Genomic DNA, 16,659 nt, shown 5'->3' with positions numbered 1-16,659 from the left:
ATTTAGAAACTATCAGAATATTGATTCACACTAGAAATATCAACAGATGCTAAAACTAGGAAGCGACGTGGGACTGAAGCGCAGGATAGTTATACAATTTCAAAGTGTCTTCTCAAAATACTTAATAATTACAGACAAAAACCCCCCTACATCCATGAATAAGCCTGGTAACTAGCATCTTAATCAATCAATCACTGGTAAAAATCAACCAGTAATGAGATAAACAGACATCAAGTGGCACAGAAGATGATCCAATGAGAACACAGCACTGTTTCTGTGATACTTCTGCCAAAAATGCACACCATGGATCTAATTACCAGAAAGTATCCATCAGGTTCAAATTAAGTAATATTCTACAAAATGATAAATTTGTAATTCTTAAACATATGCAAGTTATAAAAGTCAAGGACAGCATATTGAAGGAGACCAGAGAAATATGACAACTAAGCAATATGCCATTATTTTGCTATAAATGACATCCTTGATACAACTGACAAACTTGGATGGGTCTCTGATTCAAGGTTATATAAATGAGCTATTTACTGTTCTTACAACTTCTCTGTACATTTGAAAATGTTTCAAAATAAAAGTCTGAAAGAGTAAATACGCAAACATTTCCAAGTAGTCAACATTTTACAGCGCATTTTTAAGGTATATTCCTTGCAGAATTAAGTAACATTAAAGCGGACTGCATGCATACACGTATGTGTGTGCTCAGTCCCTCAGTCGTGTCGGACTCTTTGTGACCCCGTGGACTGTAACCCGCCAGGCTCCTCTGTCCATGGGATTTCCCAGGCAAGAAGACTGGAGTGGATTGCCATTTCCTCCTCCAGGGGATCTTCCTGACCCAGAGGTCGAACCTGCGTCTCTTGCATTTCCTGCATTGACAGGTGGGTTCTTCACCACTGCGCCACTTTTAAAGCCCTGCATGTATGTGTATACAGAGGCAAAAAAGGTTTCTCTGCAAAGATATAACAACCACCTATTAAGCCATTAAGAGAGAGAATAGTGGTTATCTCTAGTTTCACTCTAAACTCTTAAAAATAAGCATATCTAAATGGATAATTTGGTAATTAAAAAATAAAAATCATTTTAAAAGACATGAAGACTTTAATTTTGGAAAAAGAACAGTAGGTGTACCAATGTTAAAAAAGAACAGGAATATGGAGTAGCTGGCAGGGCAGCTCATGAGACTGATCTAAGAAGCAGAAGAGCAATTGCCTAGGGAGACAGGTGATTAACATCCTTTCTTTTCATAGAGAAGATGTGAGACACAAGCCAGGAATCTGCCCTTAGAGAAAAGGCTCCAGAGAAAGGGTGTCTTGTTTGCCATGGATCCAAAGAGCAGAGTAACATCAGCACAGGCCTTGCACACCAGTCTTTTTATTTGGCATATTTTTACTTTTTTTTTTTTAACTTTTTTAATTAGTGTAATAAAATATGTATCACATAAAATTTACAAGTTTAACCATCTTCATGTGTTACAGTTAGTGGCATCAATCATATTCACACTGCTATGTGTTTGGTACTTTTCACATGCCATTTTGTATTTTTTAATTTTGCCAAAAGCTATATACTTTCTCTGCTACTGAATTATAAAAGTCCATGAAAAGAGACAGAAGACTTGGTAATCTGCCTCACATCAGAAGTCAGTAATGATACCTCACACACCCCTTCCCAGGCTGTGAAGACATAGCCAGGAACCTGCTGTTCACTGGTCCTGTTAATTTAACAGATCCCTGCGTGCATGCTAAGACACTTCAGTCTTGTCTGACTCTTTGCGACCCTATAGACTGTGACCCACCAGGCTCCTCTGTCCAAGGAATTCTCCAGGCAAGAATATTGGAGTGGGTTGCCAATGATGACCAAAAGGATGGTAAGGAAAAAAATAAAAAGATCAATATCAAATTTCGAAGTCCAAAAAGAATCTGTATAACATAATTCACTGGCTCCTGAAAGTGAAGTCGCTCAGTCGTGTCCGACTCTTTGTGACCCCATGGACTGTAACCTACCAGGCTCCTCAGTCCATGGAATTTTCCAGGCAAGAGTACTGGAGTAGGTTGCCATTTCCTTCTCGAGGGGATCTTCCTGACCCAGGGATCGAACCAAGATCTCCTATGTTGCAGGCAGACACTTAACCGTCTGAGCCACCAGAGAAGCCTGGCTCCTAACCTAGGAGGGCTGAGTGGGGTCTTTCAGGCAGCAGCACATTTGAGTTACCAAACCAATTAATATCTTACTTTAACATTACATGGTTTATGCAATTATTCTTTCACCTTCAAAACAGTTCTGTAAATCAGTAAAGAATAGGAGCTTTCATCCCTGAACATAGAAGAAAATGCAGGAGGTAGAAGGGACTTGCCTTGCCCATCATAAGAACGGTTGGTTCTGAGTGAGTAAATGATCAGGCGCTAACTAGGAAGCAGTATCAAGGAACAAGGGACAAGCCTAAAAACAACACTAGCTGGCAGAATAGAACGAGACAAGTATTTGAAGCTCCAAGCTGAGTCTTTGTTGCTTACATGCTGTGGCAACATCCACACAACAGCTCCTGACAAGCCAAGGGGGCATCCTTTCCCTATGACCATGACAGTTTTCATTACAGGAGTATCCACAAGAAGCCACATACACCACAGTGACGCTCTGTGTGAGCTGACCACTCTATCACTTCATACCAGCAGGAGCCATGGCATGTTAAATAGTGACATGCTCAAAAATGCATTGTCTTATGATGAAGTCACAGAGTCTGCTCTTTAGCACATGAAAATAAACTCAAATTGACATAAATAACAAACAGCAGGCACATAATCAACACAAACCTGGAGGAGTAATGAGCGTTCTTCGATGTTCTTTACACCAACCAACTGGATGAATGTGTGGACTAGAGGCTTCACACCTGTAAGTTATATAAATTTGGTAATTAGGGAAAATTCTCAAATACCAGTAAAAGTTAAAAAAAAAAAAAAGTTAGTGATTGTGAACATTTTACACTGAGTTCTACTGCTGCTACTGCTAAGTCACTTCAGTCGTGTCCGACTCTGTGTGACCCCATAAACGGCAGCCCACCAGGCTCCCCTATCCCTGGGATTCTCGAGGCAAGAACACTGGAATGGGTTGCCATTTCCTTCTCCAATGCAGGAAAGTGAAAAGTGAAAGCGAAGTCGATCAGTCGCATCTGACTCTTAGTGACGCCATGGACTGCAGCCTACCAGGCTGCTCCGTCCATGGGATTTTCCAGGCAAGAGTACTGGAGTTGGGTGCCATTGCCTTCTCCGACACCAAGTTCTACCTTTTCACAATCTATCTTATTCGGGAAAAAATGGCTAAACCAAAGAATTTTTCACTCTTCCAACATATTAGTACCAAGGAGATTTCTATCAGATACATATAACATACAAAACTGACACCAGGCAAATAGTCTTTGTTCCCACACAAGTGGTGTTATATTCCACAACTGCAAACATAGCAAATGTAAAGATAACGTCACTAAAATTTGGAATTTCCATTTAGGAAAATCATTTGGAAAAATAAACATGTATATAAACAGCATATACACAGGCAAGCTAAAATTATTTCAGTATTTCTAAGGACAAATATACAAAAGCAGGAAGCACAATCACCCTCAAAAAGCAAACACACTCTCTCTATTGCCCATTAGAATGGCAGAGACCAGGTATTAAGATGGGGTCTTTCTTTTCCTTAACTCTTCTCTTTGTCATCTTTACTTCAGTCAAGTATATGCTTTGCCAAGGCCTCTTTACCAGTATGCACATCTGATTCCTTGCTCCTAATCAAACCTGTTCCATATAGTACTCTCATCCCAACATGCAACACTCTTCATTCATTCATTCACTCAGCCATTCATTGAAAGGCTGAGTGTCTATCATGTGCCAGACACTGCGATAGGCACTGAGGATACAGTAGCAAATAAAATAATACCAACTTTCAGCCTCTTGGAACTTATAGTATAGTGGGAAAAGAGGAAATTAATTAACAAACAAAATGTATATTCTGGGGGCAAAATGCTATGTTAAGAATTGGAATAAAAAAGTAGAGTGAAACAGTGGTTAAGATATTCCTTCAAAACACATAGTCAAGATGACTTTTTAAATAAGATGACATCTGAAAACAGTGAGGAGAGGACTGAGCCACTCAAATATATAAAGGAAAGCCTTCCATGCTGAGAGGACAGCAAGTACAGATGCTATGTTAAGAGGAGATACCAAGCAGAACTGTGTTAGGAATGGACTGAGAGAAGCAGAGAACAGGAAATATCAAGAGGGGCCGTTAGGCCACAGTAAGGTCTTGGAATCTTAGAGTAAAATGATGTTTACTAGAACATTTTGTGAAAGGTTTTAGGCAGAAGAGTTGTATAATCTGATTTATGTTTTAAAGAAATTAGTCTGACTGCTTTGCAGATAGTAAACCACATTTGGGAAGGAGACAAAAGGCTGCTGGAAGGTTTTTACCAGATTTGGGGAGGGTAACCTGAACCAGAGTGCTGGTGGTGAAGATAATACGAAGTGATTGTATATTTAGGTCAATGTTCTAAAGGAAGAATCCACTGGATAAGCTGATAGATTTGACGCAGAGTGGGAGTGAAGGGAAGTCCAGAACATTCCAAGGCTCTGGGCATGGCCACTAGAAGATGGATGTTACCATTTTTTGAGATAGGAAGACTGCAAGCACAGCCTGACATTCCAAATAGTGAATGAAGAGATCTGATATTAACATGTTTCACAAGCATGTAAAATAGTAGATCATGAGCACAAAAATTTGGAATTTAAGGGCAAGATCAAGGATAAAAACACACATTTAGGAGTCATCAGCAAATAGGATGGTATTTAAAGCCATAAGCAGAGATGTGACCATCCAGAAAATAAGTATAGAGGGCAGAAAAGAGAAAAGGCGAAGAAGTCCAAGAAACAACAATAACTGGTAAATTGAGAGAGAGAGAGAGAGAGAGAGAGAGAGAGAGAGAGAGACGAAATCAACTGGGTCAAATGCTGCTGCTCGGTCAAAGAAAAGAAAAAGCAAGAACTGATCACTGGATTTACCAACGTAAAGGTCACTGGTATACTTGACAAGACCTGCTGTGGTGGAGCTGGGTATGGGAAAGGGCAAAAGCCTGAACAGAGTGGGTTTAGGAGAAAATGTTAGGAAATGAGCACAGCTAGCTCAGAAAACACACTTAAGGAGTTCTGTTTTTAAAAGAAGTAGAGACATGAGACATTAGATAGAAAAAAGAAAGCTTTTTTCTTTTTTTAAGCTGGGAGGGCAATGGCACCCCACTCCAGTACTCTTGCCTGGAAAATCCCATGGACGGAGCAGCCTGGTAGGCTGCAGTCCATGGGGTCACTAACAGTCGGATACAACTGAGCAACTTCACTTTCACTTTTCACTTTCATGCATTGGGGAAGGAAATGGCAACCCACTCCAGTGTTCTTGCCTGGAGAATCCCAGGGACGGGGGAGCCTGGAGGGCCACCGTCTGTGGGGTCGCACAGAGTAGGACACGACTGAAGCGACGCAGCAGCAGCAGCAGGTTGAGGGATATATGGAAATCTCAGTACACTTTAATGCCCAATCCCGTCAGATGCATGGTTTTAAACTGTATAAGCAAAACTATGGATCTTGATTTTCCAGTTATACTATTCTTTCCTGGAAAATCATTTGGCTATGGATTATTAGTAATGATGCAGCCTTTATTTTAGGGAAATTTTTATATTATTCTAGGGAAAACTCTTAATGGCACCTTAAAAATGAAAAAAATAACAAGTATGTAATATTTCTTTAATTTTTTTCAGTTTAAGACAACTATCAAGTACTTCTAATTATGTCAGGTTCATGATGATTAAAGTAAAATCATTAGACACAATTCTGTTTATTGGATTTCTCTATATATTACAAGTAAAGAAAACACTGTAGCATATTTTGGCCACTTGTTCCTGTACAGCCAGAATCTCATATGAGGTTTCAATATTATTTAAATATCGATCAAAATCACCATTTAAAATAAACGGTAAATAAAATAAAGAAGCTGTCTCAATTATGAAAATAAAAATAGCCTCATTTTTATCTAGTTGACTTACAGCCCCTCTATAAACAAACAATACTTCCTTCAGAAGTGGGAAGGCTGTGAAATTATTTGTTACTATTGAAACACAAGTCATCTCTTAGTCCCATCTAGTGTTCAAAAGCAGAAATGTAACCAAGAAGAAACAATGAAGAACAACTAATGGTGAAATGTTTGGCAAACTGTTACTCCCTGTGCCTTTCCTTTCTTTCTTCGGGGTTTTTATGTGTATTGTTAAGAAAGTCCATTTCAAAACAATTTTTAAGTCCATTTCACAAGTACGTACAAATTATTTATGAAGGCTGCTAAGACCCAAATCAGACCTAGATTGGTAGATAATAATAGAAATAAGAATTCGTGAAGAACCCACATGTGTCATATAAAGTGAGCAAACATTAAGACCCTCATGGAAACACTGAGAGGTTAAGTGGCTTCGGGTTGACAGTAAAGGGCCCTGGTTTCATCAGTCACTGGCAAAGCTAAACAAAACTAATATGCGCACACTGGGCTCCCCAGATCTCGGCGGAGAGTCGGATAAGAACATTTCAAGTTGCTCACTTAAGGAACACATCAAAGTCTTCATTTCAAGCAATAATGGTTTAGATTCTTTGAAGAAATACAGCACACTTGGTCTCTCCCACTCCCTAAATTCAAAGCATGATGACTGCCAATTTCTTTCCGGTGCCTACTTTCTGGGCTCCCACTCTGTGCACACTCTTCAGGGCTTCCATCACTCTGTTTTACTAAGCCCCAGACCTCATCCCACCGAGTCATCTCGTTCTCCTTTTCATCCTTAATTCATTTCCAAGCTCATTCCCTACAGAAGCTGTTTTCAATATTCATAATTTGCTTCAAGCATAAAACCTGATTTTCACTAACAAGGTGACTACCAGGAAGAGACAAAGGAGGTGCCATCTCATCACCCTAACATCAATGTTCCTTTCAAGTCTTCATTTTCTCTACACTGAGAGAGAAGAAAGCTCGTTTCTCCCCAAGGCTAGCCCTTCTCCTATGGGCCTGGGGTCCTCAATTATCCAGTCTCAGATGTCTCCACTCTCCCTCAACAGCGGCTTCTTTCCTTCAGCCTAAAACCAAGCTCAACACCTGAGGGGCTTACTCCCTCTGAGACAATAATCCACTTTCACCTTCAGGGCTAAACTTCTCTGCCCGATGTGCCTTACAGACATCTCTTTCAGTCAGTTCAGTTCAGTCGCTCAGTGTGTCCGACTCTTTTTTGCAGCCCCATGGACTGCAACACCCCAGGCTTCCCTGTCCATCACCAACTCCCGGAGTTTGCTCAAACTCATGTCTGTCAAGTCATGATGCCATCCAACCATCTCATCCTCTGTCGTCCCCTTCTCCTCCTGCCTTCAATCTTTCTCAGCATCAGAGTCTTTTCCAAAGAGTCAGTTCTTTGCATAACGGCCATCTCTTTAACATTTTGCAAACTGGTTTCTGTTTCTAAAATTCTTACTTCAATCCTTACAACATCTTGTGAGATACGGACTATTAACCCTTTTTCCAAAGGGGGCACCTAAAGCTTAGAAGGATTAAGTCACTTACTGAATACCAAGGCTGCCACACCCCAAACATATCCCTGTTTGCTCCATGGACTTAAACATAAGTAAGTGCTTTCCTTGGCCAGAACTATTTCATCCCAACTTCTAAGTACTAACTCCTATCATTCTTTATGATCCAGTTCAAATTCCATGTCCACAGGAAGATCTTTCTGAGAAACCTTCAGTGAGTCAGTCAGTCCTTCCTTCCACATGCCACCACAGACAGGAAGCAGTTGGTTTTAATAATTAAGTGCTAACCACCATGGACTCTGCAGCCAAGACAGAGGTGCTGTGTTTCTCTCTGTTCCCAGACACCGAGCCTCTCAAGACTGAAGTGCAGAGGTCCCTAGGTCCCTGTCATCTCTGTAACTCACCACCACCATCAAGGGGTGTTTCTTGAATATAATGGTTGATGACACACACACTGCTCTGAGAAACTGACAACACAATGCAAACTTTTCAACATTATTTGGGGAGACACATAAAATTACTATTACTCTTAATGTATACATGTAAGAGAGCCCAACTACTAGTAACAAAAGTGTAAAGAAAACCCAGAGGTAAACCAATTTTTATTCTAATACATGTATACTGTTTGCTCTCATTAAAAACTACTACAACCCTACATAAATTTAAATGCCACATAGCATTACTCTTTGAAAGGAAGAAATGTTTTACTTCAATTAAACACGCAGTACCACAAATGTATGTGTGTGTGTGTGTGTGTGAGAGTGCGTGCACGCACATGCGCATTCAAACACACTTTCACATTCCCACTAAGGTAAAAAGAGATAAGATCACTGCCCGTTTCAAAGGAAAAAAAAAATCTCATTTTCAAACTATTTTAAATTGGGAAAGCAATCCAATTTGTAACCTCAATTACATATCTAAGTAACTAATTTATGCAGATAAAAACCATTCCAAAATTCAAAGATCAAAGAACATAATATTTAATAAGGTTGGAGAAATTTCAGTGCACTTAAGTAATTTTCAATATGCCTTAATTGCATTATCAAGGAAGAGAACACACTGTTATTCTTTTTCTGACAATTAACAAATATAACTTCAACAGTTAGAATTGTAAGTCTATCCTCAAAGTACATTCCATTCTAAAAATAATTTGGTTGTGCTCGTAAAAGTGCAAAATCATTGCTGAAAGAGATCAATTTTTTCCCCTGCTCTTTCTAATAAGAAACCAGGATGCTTCCTATTCCCTAGGCATTTGGCATCAGAGAAAAATGTGATACATTCTCCTAGACTTTCTCATTACTTTTTTTCTCCCCAGAAGAATGAATGCTTTTAAAGGAAATACATATTATGTCAAATAAGGAACCTGCACTTTTAAAACCCTATAATACTTACAGGACCACAAAAATAACTGAAACATTCACCTACTGTGTTTAAATCAGGCAAAAGCTGTTTTAAAAAAATTCTCCCTGAAGCAATCAGAACTTTAAAAGCAAAAAGCTCTCATTTCAACAGATTCTAATAAATAAGGTATCATTTATTAATAAAAGGACTGGATCCCAATTGTCATGTTGGTACTGCCATCAACACAGCACATCAAACACAGGAGGGAGAAAAATATGTTCTACCCAGGACAGATTCCAATATTTCTAAATTCATAGTTTTCTCATCTACTCACTCATTCAAGACAGGTATGGATAATTTTAAATGAAACAAAAGCCACCAGTTTGCGGAAAATATGAGAAAGAGAAGAACATGGTAAGCAATGCAATGAGGATTCAATCAGCAAATCCAGGCTGTGGCAGAGTCAACAGGACAAACAGCCTGGTTTCTTAAATAAAAGTTACAGGGGGAAGAAAACGATGAAGGAATAGGAAACTATAAACCAAAAGAGATCAAGAGAAACATCAAAGCAATCATACAATGCACACCCTATTTGGACCAAAAGCTAATAAACCAAGATAGTTGGGGGATAATGTTTTAGTATGTTAGTGACATGATGCTATTTATAACTTTATATATTTGAAAAAAGAAAAAGAAGTTCTATCTTTAGAAGATACATATTCAGACATGAAATGCTATGGAATCTGGAATCTGCTTCAAAACAGTCCTGGAGTTGGGATTTTAGAGCTGGAAAACACCGGAAACAAGATTGGTATATACTGGTAATTGCCAGTAGTAGGTAATGCCTGCAGGAGGTCACTCTACTGTTCTAACTTTTGTATACACCTGAAATGGTTTGTATTTCAGTAACAAATTTGATTGCAAATTGAATAAAAAAGATATCCTATGAGGAAAATTATGCTTTGCAGAAAAAAGCTGGGTAAAACTTACTATAATATTCAAAAGTACTTGATTCTATGTGATGTGATCATGGAGCTACTTTAAATTATTCTGTGAAAACCATACATAAAATATAATTCTGATTTTTATAATTCATCTTTTAAAAGTCTAAACAGCAAATAGCTTTCAATGTCTCTCCTTTTTTAAAACAACACAAGTAAAACTGATGACTGTGTAAGAATCCAATCCAAGAAGTAATGGAAATTATTAATGGCTCTGCTGAATATTTAACTATACACACACTAAAAAGGTCAGGAAACAAGTTTTCCTCAAACTGAGCTACATTTATATAAATTAACATCCATTTGCTACTGCAACATTAGCCATATTTTATAAAGATAACTGTCACTTCTCAATGCAAGTATTGTCCAGAAAGAACTAAACCACGCAGAAATTCCTTTCACCAGCAAACTATAGTTTCGTTAGTGAACGTGAATTAGGTATGAAAAACCATTATTTCAACTGCCTAATCAAAATCTTACGGCTTTACTATAATCCTTTCATGATTATATAACTTTATAATTATGTTCCTCCTGCCACTTTATATAAAATAGCCAAAACCCTTAAGGGTTAAAAACAATATTCCTCAATTAATAATTTGTATTGTCATTATAAACAGTAAAATTAGCTGCTGAGCATGAAAATATGAAAGGAAGATTAAAATATTTTCTTAAGAAATGAGAGAAGACACCTCAGATGAGGAGGGGAAGTGTGAATCTGTGCGTGCACACATGTGTGAGTGTCTCTTGGGAGTGTGGTACGAACTGTGCTTTCATAGGAGGCAGTCAACTAAAATACAAATCACAAAGTAGAACTAAAGGATGTTATTTAGAAACACATGACATATGGAACAGGTAAAGTTAAAAATCCAAAATGAGAAAGAGTACAGAATACTGTTATTTGTGTTCTCTGCTTTGCATTATTACTGGTTTTAAATAAGTACTTGAATAAACATCAATTAGAAAATGCACACAGCAATGAAAAATGTCTCACCAATAGTCATAGCTCTCATCCCAGTTGTCAAAATGTACGAGGAAACGATTGTCCACCATATCTGTTACCGTAGCAACACAGATGAATGCAGGGTTCTTTTTGTCTACAGCTTCAAGCTTCATTCCAACTCGAAAGCCTGATGGGATCACTGTCTATGAAATATACAGATTTAATTAGAGATAAGCACACACTTAACAACAAGGACCTGAACCCTCTCTGCACCCCTGCTTGAAAGCCTGGCATCCATCAGCTATATTCACATAATTTAAAAATCATAGACCAGTTTTGCAGCAGAGTTGCTTTCCAAGAAGCAGCAATAAGAAAAACGCTCCGTTGCTACACCCAATTAATTATCTGGACCTTTAAAGCAAACACACCCACAACCTTGAAAAGTTTACTTAATCTTAACTTGTGTCTTGGTACTTGAGATGACTATGCTAGTTAGCCAAGTTTTATGTACCGTATAGTTTACTTTCAGTTTCTCTCTTTCTTTATTACAGACTTAACAATGAAAATTACTTCATACAGAATATGCACATAATCAAGTTAAAAATGTGTGTAAGTCAGTACAAATTCACTCCCACTTCTGAAAAATCTTTCAAAAGGGTACTCTACTAAAAGTAGGCCATCTTCCTATATGAAAGGCTGGAAATTATTACAACTGTAATTCAACAATCCAGATGTTATTCATAATAGCACCCAAAGAGCTGGCTGTTAATACATAAAGCCATTCAAAATAGCTTGTAGTATAAGGAAATCCACAGATTATTGGCCATCTGGGACATGAAACAAAAACAATAAAAATTCAGTCAGATGCAGGACTTGAAATGCTGTGGATGTAAACATTCCTCAAAATATTTCATGAAGAAAAATATCCTAATCTCAGAGAAGTACTTGGATATCAGTAGTGTCAATCACAACACACTACAAGTCATTTCTGCCCTTCAGAAAAAATCTTTCTGTCCAGGCTGAAGCATACAGACACTTTTCTCATTACTTTAAGCAAAATAGATGTTATCTCTTTTTACTATAATTATACAGCTATCATCACAAAAATGTGGACAGGCATGTATCTGAGTATGTTAGAGTGAAGTCCTGTCTGAGTCGAAGGATCAGGCACTAATGCTACACAGGTACTGTTACTACGTATTTAAGCCCTGGACTTCTGTATCAGACCATAAATATTTGAGTATTCTTAGGTAGAGAAATCTAGAAATACAAAAATTATTACATACCAAACACACACGGTCCAAGATTCAGTTTTGTGCTAGCAATGCACAGAATTTAAGATGATGGTCAGTGGCTCAAAAATACCTGACTGAACTCATCATCAGAGAACCAGACAAGGATTAGGAAACTTGGAGCCATAACAGCAAGCCAATTGCTGAGTTTTCCACCTGACTGGCCTCCCTCATCTTGAAGGAGAATGCCGACTGACTATGCAGCATGGACATCTCAGCAATTAAGCTATCTTCTCAATTAAGATATTTAAAAATAATAATCTGGCTCGTTATCTCTATTAATTACCTAAATGCATGTGTGTGCGCACACACACAAATCCCCTTCTAATTCTCTAACTCAAGCTGGCCTATGTTCAATTTGATTAGAGAATGTTTCAGCCATTAGACTTGCTGCCCTCAAAACACCTGGATAATGTCATTTCCCAAGTGGAGAGTATGTGGGGTAGGTGAGAAGGTTTTTCTCATTCCTGATATCTGGAGGGAATCCCTAGTGAAATATGACGGCCTCTCTCCACACTGTCACCTAACTGGTGAATCTGGAAGGAAGAAGTGGTCACACCGTTAAGCGGGCCTACAGGGCATATAGTTTCCACTTTGCTCCCCTCTGGAAGCAGGCTCTGTCCTGCAAGACAGTAGTCTGCCCTGGTCCAGTGCTCATGGGCTAGAGTGGTGAGGTTGGAAGGGCCAGTAAATCTCTAACTCCAGCGCTCAGAATCAAGAGACTCATTTGTCAGCAGATATAGGCCACACATGTACTGCAACTGAGCTCTCATCAACTATAAAGGTGAGATTCTGGCTTTCCACCTGCGTGTCCTCTATTCTTTCCAATCAGATCAGAACTTGATCAGGGCAGAACACTGTAACATATCAGGCCTCCTCAGAGATGCCCATAGCTTAAGAAGTAGAAAATACAAACACATCTGGACTTTGCTCCTGTTAACACTGCAAAACAGAGCTAGAAGCTGGAGAAAAGATTTAAATGATAGCTAGGATGCAAATTCAAGTAGGGTTACATTCATCTCACTATGCGAATCCTATCTGAACAGTACTCCTAAAATCAAGTGACCATAACCATAAAATGCCCCAGTCAATTTAATTTGCTTAGGCGCCTTAACTGTGAAGTATACCTAGGTTTTCTACTATGTTGCCTTTTACTATTTAATTTTTCAAAAAGACAGCCATGATATAGTTAAAAAGATATTTATTCATGATAATTTTTAGTTAATTTTAAAGCTTAAGAGCACCTTATTTACCAAAGCAATAACATTTATTATAGTTTCTTGTTATCACTTGTAATTTATCCAAGGAAACACTCAAAAGCAACTTCCCGTGAAAGAAAAAGTATCTTGGAGGTACTTACTATATTCTGATTTTCAAATAATGACTTGGGAGCAGCCTGAGCTTTGCATGTCTTGAGATAGGTCTGCCAATTAAATTCTTCTTCTTTATATCCTAGGATTCACACATATAGAGACAGTAAAATACCAAAATATTTCATACTTAGCTTTCCATTCTTACTTTTATCTGTAAGTCCAACATGCCAAAATCAAGCCGTCAAGTGACTTTTTTAATGGATAGTATTTAACTCATAATTAGTCTCTAAGGATTTTTATACACAGGGTATTTATTTCCAACAAATTGTATTATTTTTTCAATTCCGAATGAATGGTAACGGATGAAAGGAAAAGGTGTGAGGAAGCAAATACACATTGTCCTCAGGTGGACTTCTTTTCATTACCAGACCATTTCTACCAGTATTTAGGTAGAATTCATTAGCAGTGAGCTTCGGTAGTTGAGTTCTCTGTTTTTCCCTTACTCATTCTATTTTGGGAGACTAACTTGTAGGGACAGTGGGAAGCTGGAAAAAATGGTACTACAAGAGATAAAATCTTTCTAGCCTGTCACCACAAGAATGACATGAAGTGAGCATGCTGGCCAACTACAATAATGGAAATGTCCTTTCCTTAGTTTTCACCAGTTCATGTTCAACACTGGTAAAGCCAACATTTCTTTAAAAAGGAAATTGGGCATTTAATTTTACCCAGTAGATTCTCTTTTCTACTTCCATCAAAGTCCAGAAGGTGGTGTGAAAAAAACCATTCACCACATATGAGGCCAATTTATGTAAAGGCTTACATATTTTCTTTTTCATCCCTCTCTTTTCTAGGTGTTTTTGCTCAATCCTTCAGTTATCTGAAAATACCATTCTGCCATTAATTTTTCACTTAAAACCAAAAGATGGCTTGTCCATTAAAATCCAATAACCCCCACTAAAAAAAACTTCAATAATACTACAATGATGTAGTAACCAGTGAATTGGAGAAGGAAATGGCAACCCACTCCAGTATTCTTGCCTGGAGAATCCCAGGGACAGAGGAGCCTAGTGGGCTGCTGTCTATAGGGTCGCACAGAGTCGGACACAACTGAAGTGACTTAGCAGCAGCAATAACCAGTGACGTTGCTCAGTCGTGTCCAACTCTTTGCGATTCCATGGACTGTAGCCTGCCAGGCTACTCCATCCATGGAATTTTCCATGCAAGAGTACTGGAGTGGGTTGCCATTTCCTTCTCCAGGGGATCTTCCGACCCAGGGATCAAACCCAGGTCTCCCGCATTGCAGGCAGAACACTTTACCGTCTAAGCCACCAGGGAAGCCCCAGTAATTCTGAGACCCAGACCAAAATTATCAGACTGGTAACCTGGTTCTTTCACATCAAGCAAACGATACTGAATGCAACATGAAAAGAAAGGAAGTAAGATATTATTAAATACCCTAGGGATGAACTGAAAAAGATACAATCTGTTATTCTTGGATATTTTGTAAAGATGAAATAGGCAAAATCATTGGCAGACTGTAATATAAAAACTTAATAATAAATGAGTAATCACTATTAGTTCAACCCTCACCCAAATTGCTTTTCAGTGTTATAGTATAGTCTCCTTTCCAATCTCTTAAATATGAAGATAAGTTCAATGCATAATTTCTCAAGGTTTTTTACTTACTGAAATGTTAGTAAACACAGTTATGCAAACAGGTTAGAAATAATTTTGTAATCAGTTATTTCAAGAAGGTATGCACGTATGTGTTGTGTGTGTGTGTGTGTATGAGATAGAAATTTGTAGCTAAAATCTGTAGTCAAAGTATCAAATAAGTGTTATGTGACATGCAAATAAGTACATGGACATAGTTTATTCTCTTAAGTAGGGTTCTATTTTTTTAATTTCTTTCACTTTAAAAAACATCTTTCATCATGAACAATAAGCTTAAATTTGGGCCCACCTGAGTAACCACAAAGTCTGAATTCTCAAAAATCTAAATTACAATATAAGAAATTAAGTGCTTTCAAAATATAAAATATGAAATTAAAAAGTGACAATACCTTTTGGAGGATGGAGTTTATGGCCAGTTTTCTCACACCACCCAACTGGGTGGATATCCAGAGCATCAGCATTTACCCAGAAGTCGTAACAATCAGAGTATCCATCAAAGTGCAGCTTTATCCGGTATCCACAAACCTGTAATAGGTAAAGAACAGAATATTTGTGCACATGTACAAAAATAAATTAACATGGATCTCAAATATGATATGGATTATATTAGAGCACCATTGTTAAAAGCCACAAAAACAAGTGAACAAATAACAAAATCTGAAAGCAAACGTTATTTTGTTGCGAAGAGCTGAGCTAGGGGTTTCAGCCTCATTCCTAGTGCCATTAGAAGCACATGGATCTGGGTGAAGAATAATTCTCCCATGTAGACAAGTCCCCCTCTTTATCCCCTGCGTTGTACAAGCACAGGGCGCACAGCTCCTGCAGGGGCTCAGCGTGGGTGCCCTATTGTGCACTGGCTCAGTGCTGGCTGTCTGTCCTTTACAAAGCTCCACACACAGTGATATCTGGCCAGACCAAGGCTGGTGCACACACGGGGAGAACTCAACAGTCTCCTTTCCACCAGTAGCAGAGTTGTGAGAAAGAAGAGCTTCCCCAGTTCATACTTAGATGAAACAGGATCCCTGGAATGTGGTGAGAACTCACTCTATGTAACCCATGCCCAACACTGAGGTCACACATCTGCTTAAATTAGGGCGGCACTTGATTGGGAGAGTTCTAAGTTAAAAAGTCACGTGGGTTTATGGAACCTCTGCCAGGTCACGCTTGGCACTGGGCTCACAAAAGTTCAGCCTCTGAATCTTCTTCCCATTAGCACAGCAGATGGGTTCTATGTTCTGTAGGAGCCAAACTTCTTACAAGACCACTAAGTCACTGAAGGAAAATTATAAGCAAAACTAATACACAAGATCATCTGATTCTTTGAGGAAAATTTTAAAAGATACCTCCCCCAACTCAAGGGACAGAACAAGGAGTCAAGCACATAAATGAAAAAAAAAGTTCTAAAGAGTTCTCAGTAATATATTGTACTAAGTGAAAATGGAAGTCGCTCAGTCATGCCGACTCTTTGCGACCCCATGGACAGTAGCCTGC

General features: G+C 38.5%; 1 protein-coding gene across 10 annotated transcripts in view; it reads right to left on the bottom strand.

Annotated features, from left to right (window-relative positions):
• Positions 1-16,659, bottom strand: part of L3MBTL3 (L3MBTL histone methyl-lysine binding protein 3) — a 104,884-nt gene that overhangs the window by 48,387 nt on the left and 39,838 nt on the right. For all 10 annotated transcript variants that reach the window (XM_061427938.1, XM_061427945.1, XM_061427944.1 and 7 more), the window contains 4 exons: positions 15,558-15,693; positions 13,539-13,630; positions 10,938-11,089; positions 2,820-2,896 (listed from right to left, as the gene is read on the bottom strand). In XM_061427938.1, coding sequence (XP_061283922.1) covers positions 2,820-2,896; positions 10,938-11,089; positions 13,539-13,630; positions 15,558-15,693 — 457 coding nt within the window. The remainder of the gene's footprint in view (positions 1-2,819; positions 2,897-10,937; positions 11,090-13,538; positions 13,631-15,557; positions 15,694-16,659) is intronic.

The sequence above is a fragment of the Bos javanicus genome, chromosome 9, assembly GCF_032452875.1.
Source record: "Bos javanicus breed banteng chromosome 9, ARS-OSU_banteng_1.0, whole genome shotgun sequence".
NCBI lineage: Eukaryota > Metazoa > Chordata > Mammalia > Artiodactyla > Bovidae > Bos > Bos javanicus.
Note: the sequence above shows the minus strand (reverse complement) of the source record. Positions and strands in the feature narration are given on the sequence as shown.